We start from the raw sequence: 6,834 nt of genomic DNA, 5'->3' as shown, positions 1-6,834 counted from the left end.
TTAATATCAATTTTGTATTTATAATTATTCATTAATTATAAAATTAAAAGAGACTACACGGTCCCAGCTTAATTAACAATCTCTCTCTGACCGCTTGATACTATGGAGGGAGTAGGCAGTGCTCATTTCAGTATAGTTATAGTTCAATGACCACGCCAATGAATCAGGACGGCCATGCGAGGGTCGGCGATAAACATTGACGTTTATCCGCTAATAATATTGACATTGACCCAGTTTCGGTGGATCCTTGAAATAAAGGAGCGGAAGTGAACTGGATAACATTGGACGTTCGTGGTAACCGATGGTCGATTACTCCATGAACCATCGCACTTGTGCGTACACACGTAAACTCTCATGGCACCTGCAGTGATACTTGTGCAGGTGAGGGCGCGTACACCGACCAATCGATTTAAATACTGTCACATGCAATATATGTCAATGCAAACGTACCACTCAAGAATGATGATCCTCACCGAGACGAGGAGGCTGGACTCTCTCGTTAGTTACGTAATTTACTGTAAAACAAAAAACCGGCCGAGATACCTTTAGATTTCTTATACTACGAATATAAGTGCGTGCACATACCCGAACGTTGCAATAAAACAGGTTTACCGGTTGACACGATTTACGGGAAATTACACGCACATGGCATGCAAGGTTGTGCAAGAACGACACATTTCTGTGATATTTTTCTCCCTAAATTGTTATGCAGTGCCTCAAGCGATATTTCAGTAATCATTATACATACAGAAATAAATAAGAATCTTATTAATTCACATTAAAATTGCATGTAATCTAATGTAATCTGATGATATTCTATCTATTATTTTAAATAGGGTGGTTTATGAGAAAACACTAATAAAATAATTACGATGACAATGTGTTTAGTTAGTTTCGTTTTTATTAGCCTAAATTTACGTTTAAACAACTCGACAGAACCGTACTGTAATATGCTGTAATAAGACAGTCAATTACATATTAACATATAATTGATTTGAACTTTCTGTATATTTCTCATAATATGCCATAATTACAATGTTTATCAAAAGTTAACACTTTTCAAATATCTAATTTCCTCTTTACTTTGTCGTATATGTTGCATTTAAAATTGTATATATTGTATTTAAAATAAAACAATATTTTAAAAATTCGTTTTTCTGTATTAAAAGTATTCTGAAAAATTAATGAATTAAATATAAAATATTTTCGAAAAATGTATCGCAAGAACAAAATTTTTTAAAGATAAGAAACATTTTTAGGAAACAATTTAAAGGAGTGCAAACTTTAACGTTATCATTCCACGTGCCGTTCTGTTATCAGAAAGACAATTTATCTGTAATATCCGTAATTTGAAAAAAAATTGCATTCTTATCGAACGCAACGCAACATGGTTTTATTGATTAAAAATTCGTAATTATACTTTATCTCGCTGCATGTTATTTCATATGTTTAATTAATTTTTTGAAGTATTATAATTTTAATTGACAGACATTTTCGCTGCAGACTCGTGTAACCGTTTCCATTCCTTCAATTTTTAATGAGTGTAACATGTGCAATCTTCTGGGTGTCTTGCTCCCCAGATGATGATATGGAACGGTCACCCTCTTATCATCCATGAAACAGTAGTTCATTATTCCCATAATTCGTTCGATAAGCGTCCAGCTTCTGTCACAATGCCGATTTCTTAGACATGCGCTTCGCGACTGCGTAGCTTCTGCCTGCACTCGAATGTTCGATATCTGCACAAACGAGCTACTATAAATACAGAAATCGAAAGAAACTGAAGCTAATGGCACACAATATTATTTTTTCTACTGGATTGCTTGCGAGAGCCAATCAGCCTTAAGTCACCTGATCTAAAACTCTGCATCCTGATTGCTTCTCGCAAGAAATCCAGTAGGAAATATAGTATCGTGTGCCATTAGCTTCAGTTTCTTTCGATTGGCTTAAGACATTAATAATCTGAAGTCCAAGGAAATGAGGACAAAGAGAAAATCAAATCCCTTGATTAACAATGAATTAACAATTTTATGAATACTAAAATCAGGAAACGGAAAGCGAAGATATATTCCATTCACTTGAGTTCACATTTTCATTTCCAGGTAGCTGCACATTGGATTTCTCTCCAGTTGCACGCTGCATTTTATCTCTAACTGCAGTCTTCGACGTCTCGCTCTTTAATCTCCCTCTAATTGCTACTTGTGGCTCCTTGGCCATTCGACTCGCAATATTGCTCCTTGTTGGTGCTCTCGAATCTATTACGGAAGTTGAGGCCGAAGAATTGCTCGCATGTGAGCCGGTGACGTTGCTGCGACTTCTCAATAAATTCTTAAAGGCACTCGTCTCTCTTGCTCCGCTCTGAGAAGATCCTCCCGCATTTTTTAGATTTATCGTCGAGGGCCGCTTCAACGATTTGCCGTTGAAGTTCAACCGCGCGGCTGACTTTTGCACGCGCTCGTTCTTCGAAGTTAATGTAAAGTCCGAAATTACGGGGAACGTGACGAGGGATGGGAAACGAATTGACGCGGGCGATTCGCGGGACAGATCCTGGTGTCTGGACGAGCTATTCGTGACGCGCGGTACCAAATGTCGAAGTTCCGCCTGCAGCTTCTCGATCTCGTCGAGGCGCACCAGGATATCGTCGACGTTATCCTCAGCCATCTCGGATTTCGATAACACAGCGATTACATATTGAATTTACTTATTTTATTTCCTTGTTACTTATTAATTTTCCAGAACATTTAGTGCCGAATTTCCGAATCGAGTGAATACTTAATCTTCGACGTGAAGATCATTCACATTTTGACATTTAAGCGATGCGACGTTATTTGTGGATAAGGCGGTAAGTTAGTTAATAATTTATACGTTTGCGGTTAGGAGAGAAATAATAATAAAATTACTTGTTAAGATTTAATAGCAATTTTTGTGAAGTAATATTGCTAACGTAATTTTATTAATTATTACGTTATATGATGGATTATTGTTATTATAAAGTACTAAGTATTATTAAACTGTCCTTTTAATATCGTACAATTAGCAGTTTAAAAGTAACTGATGGATACACATGTTACAAACGGACCTTCCAACTCACATTACTGTTCGTCTGAAAACGCAGAAATTAATATTGACACGATCGTCGCTGCTGTAGCCAAATTGAACGTCAGGATCTTGCGATTGCGAGAAGAAATTGTCGCATTTAAAAATGAAAACGCGAGCTCTTCAGTTTTGACGCACAATTCGCTGAGGTATGATCAGGTGGTCAATTCTGTATCTTACGCTACAATGATGCTAAAAGTGTAAGAAATTAAACAATATATTTTAACAATTTTTTTCAAATGTGTGTATCTTTAATACTTGGAATACGTTGTAAGTATTAAAGATACAGATGTGGATAGATCTTTCCTTAACGCAACCAGAATTGTCGAAAAATCAATCGCCAAAGTATCGTTTGCTGGTTTTACTATTAAAACACGATCTACTTTCCGCGCGGTAAAATTTTTCATACTTTACACACGAATTAGTTTGGGCAAATTAGCTTGCGACGTATATATTTTACCGATTAATACTTCACGCATGAAGAAACATTTTGATATCCCAGTTTGACACCGGCGGAATTTAATCATTCGACGAAAAACGGAGAAAATCGAACGGGTGCACGGCACGAGACGCGAAGAAATTTTAAGAGGGACGATTCGCCAAGCGGCACTGATTTATCCGCTCGTTTATCATTCGCGAAACGTGCGCGGGAAGTAAAAGCGGCGAACGAGGCGGCCGTATTTAAAGAGGATTACCCGCGTGACGATAAATCAATCGAAGATGATGAACGGCCAAATAGATCGCGCGTGTCTGAACCGTCGGGAACGTATCGAAAGTCCATTTCGGACGCCGAAAAATCCGGGAAAGAAACCTACGAGGGCCCGGAAAGCGTAAGAGACGCTACAGACGCGAGAACTTCAGGCGTCGCGGATGAGAAGCTGAGGAACGAGCATCAAAACGAGGAGATTGTTAGCGAAACGGGTTGTAGTCCTACGAATATTTTTACGTCTAAAATTAGGAGGAAAAGAATCTCTAGGGGTGTACAATGCGCCTCGACTAGATGCCGTGGCCACGCAGGCCGGTTCCTTTTCAACTGCTTCAAATCGGAATCGAGAAGACGCAGTCTGGCACGAAAAACGAAGAGAAGAAAACCGAATAAGTTTCATGAATCACGAAACGAAGTAAACGGATTACGGGGCACGACAATAATTAACGACGAATCTCTTAATGGGATTAAAGAAGAAATAAAATCGACGGGTGACGTAGATTCGAAGAGAGAAAAGTGTGAGAAGATCGGTGAAGAGAAAATAGAAAGAATCACTTATGAGAAAGATAAAGAACCATTCGTACGAATGCAAGATATGCGTGACAGCGAAAAATCGAAAGACAATGACGATTCAAAGTATTGCAAAGTGAAAGTAAATCTTCTTGATAAGTTGCGGCTGAACCGAACTTTAACGAGTAAAAATAATTCAAAGGCGCAAGAAAATGGGTCACGGCACGAGCCTCGATATGACAAAGAAGAACTTGCTAGACTTGCTTACGAAGGTAAACGGGTGAACAATGCTCATAAGCACGAAGATAAATTACAAAGCATAAAAATCGTCGATCGTCAAACGACGAATCCGAGTAACGTTGATAGAAGAAGCGACGTAAATAAGATCAAGGCAAGATTGGATTCATGCATCGCCGACTTAAACGGAATAATCGGTGATGTTTGCGCGATATTCGGAAATAGAAGAAATGCAAAGGAAGAATAGCGCAGGATGCTAACTTGTCAAGTATCATCACTTGTATTTTATGTACGATTTGCAATAATAATTTATTACAGAACGTGAATAGAATTAATTTTATTAACAAATTTTTATTAATTTTACCCGCATTTTAATTCGCCAATTGAGAATTAATATTTTATTCCTTGATACGTATGGAAAGAAAAAAAAACTAGATTAAAGATACCAGATACGAATAGAAATATTATTGTATAAGCAACTCTGCCAGTTAAATTAATGCTAGCAATTAACTTTTACCGAGTAATACTATATTTTGTATATAAAAATAATTTCACTAATTCTATTCAATTAATTCTATAGTTCAATTAATTTATTAATTAGAAATTAAACTTTGCGTTGCCTGACACATGAAAAGAAAAATTCAATTAGGGACAACGAGCCAAAAGTACTGCTGTAGCCAATTGCAATGCCGATTAAATTAATCAGGAACTAATGGAGAAAACCAACTAATTGCAGTTACATAACATCGAGATTATGAATTTCTACTCAATAATGTAACTGTATCTACAACATGTGTTATGCTACACTTACGTTGTTGAGTAAGAAACTATAATATTGACGTTATGCAATGTTGGTGGGTGTTTCCTGGGAACTTCTTAACTATAGTATCTCCACTATTTTGTGAGTTACAATTAATAAAATTAATAAAAAAAATTATTTCTATTCACATTTTAATTAATTCATTAATTAACAAACGGGTTTTGACTTTCTCATAGAGGAAACTTTGTGTGCAAATTAAAATGATGAGGAAACAATGTGCAAGTTTTTTATTTGCACCTATTCTTCTTACACTTTTTTATGCCAATATGTATTCATGATTATTTAAACACTTTGGCAAAGTAAACTGGAAAAATTTCTTTGCAAAAACAAAGCTTCCTCTATAAGGAAGCAGAAATTAATTACTCTATGCGCTTGATATGAGAAGAGAAGAAAGTGCTGCAACTCTGCCGGAGAATTTGTGGCCGAAGGCGCCATGTATTTAATTAAAGTAGCAGACGACGTGCAGAGGCAACGTGTCAGCGAGCGTGGTGAGACCAGGTGAGACTAGCGAGTGAATTTTTCTTGGCGAATATGCAGCTGGTATTTCGCGAAAGCTACGGGGACGAGAGGGACACAATTTACGTCAAGTCCGAAGGTAAGATATTCGTCACGTATACGCCAGTAAACGATCGTACCGTCGTTCATGTCGCAGCAGCCGCGTCTTAACCCTGCGTTGACACCTGTTGGTCAGATGGTTTCAGCGCGAACGAAGCGAGACCCGGCCCCGCCGTGAAGCAAACTCGTTCCCGGATCGCGTCCGTCTTCAAACAGATATTCCTGCCGCAAGGGTATCCGGACAGCGTGCATCCTGACTACACGGCGTATCAGATATGGGACACGGTGCAGGTTAGTTTAAGGCCCCGAGGTCTGTTTTCTGTTGCTACACTGGTCAACTGGTGCAATAAATTAGAGGAAGCCAAGTATATCTCTTCTCATTCCAGCTTGCTGCACTAGTTGACCAGTGCAGCGATAGAAAACAAGCCTCCGGTCTACAATGAGTTGTTAGTCAGACCTTAAGGCTGGTCTACAATACATGGAGTAAGCTGGAGTAAGCTGGAGTAAGGAGTAGGAGTAAAGGCTGGTCTACAATACATGGAGTAAGCTGGAGTAAGCTGGAGTAAGGAGTAGGAGTAAGGAAATAAATCCATTTTATTTCTTACTCCTTCAGCTCTTAGGCTTACTCTCGGTGAATCAAAATGCCATCAATCATGGCATGGTATCGGATTTACTTAAATACATTATTAATTCCAATAGTATTTCAATCTATTAAATTATTGTCATCCTGATTTTTCCAAATCCGCAATCACGAAAGTATTTACTACAAATTACATAATACTTTATTGGATGGCGCTTATACTTGGCATCTTTTTACCCTTTTTTAAAAAAGGTTTTTTTTTAAAGGTATTAGAAACGCGAAAGGAATTTGGATTGTTTAATTGTCGGTATCCGTAGCAGTTGTCTTTAC

At 37.8% G+C, this 6,834-nt stretch overlaps 2 protein-coding genes across 3 annotated transcripts in view; one reads left to right on the top strand and one right to left on the bottom strand.

Moving 5' to 3' along the window:
- Positions 1–2,043: 2,043 nt before the first annotated feature.
- Positions 2,044–2,661, bottom strand: LOC105558974. The gene has a single exon (XM_012006955.1). The coding sequence runs from the start codon at positions 2,659–2,661 to the stop codon at positions 2,044–2,046; it is 618 nt and encodes a 205-aa protein (XP_011862345.1).
- A 3,129-nt stretch (positions 2,662–5,790) lies between these two features.
- Positions 5,791–6,834, top strand: part of LOC105558971 (RUS1 family protein C16orf58 homolog) — a 3,592-nt gene continuing 2,548 nt past the window's right edge. Inside the window, exons 1-2 of one of the 2 annotated variants that reach the window (XM_012006950.1) lie at positions 5,791–5,964; positions 6,061–6,215. In XM_012006950.1, the coding sequence (XP_011862340.1) occupies positions 5,901–5,964; positions 6,061–6,215 (219 nt within the window). In that variant the 5' untranslated portion in view covers positions 5,791–5,900. Of the gene's footprint in view, positions 5,965–6,060; positions 6,216–6,310; positions 6,408–6,834 lie in introns of those variants that run through there. The other variant, XM_012006951.1, reaches the window with a different exon arrangement.

This window comes from Vollenhovia emeryi, unplaced genomic scaffold, assembly GCF_000949405.1.
Source record: "Vollenhovia emeryi isolate VEMERY1.0 unplaced genomic scaffold, V.emery_V1.0 DF939298.1, whole genome shotgun sequence".
In the NCBI taxonomy this organism is placed as follows: Eukaryota; Metazoa; Arthropoda; class Insecta; order Hymenoptera; family Formicidae; genus Vollenhovia; species Vollenhovia emeryi.
The sequence above is the reverse complement of the archived record's forward strand: the minus strand, read 5'-3'. Positions and strand labels throughout refer to the sequence as shown.

What these genes read in the sequence shown, in the direction of transcription:
- LOC105558974 (XM_012006955.1), bottom strand. Translation starts at nt 2,661, where the DNA reads ATGGCTGAGGATAACGTCGACGATATCCTGGTGCGCCTCGACGAGATC.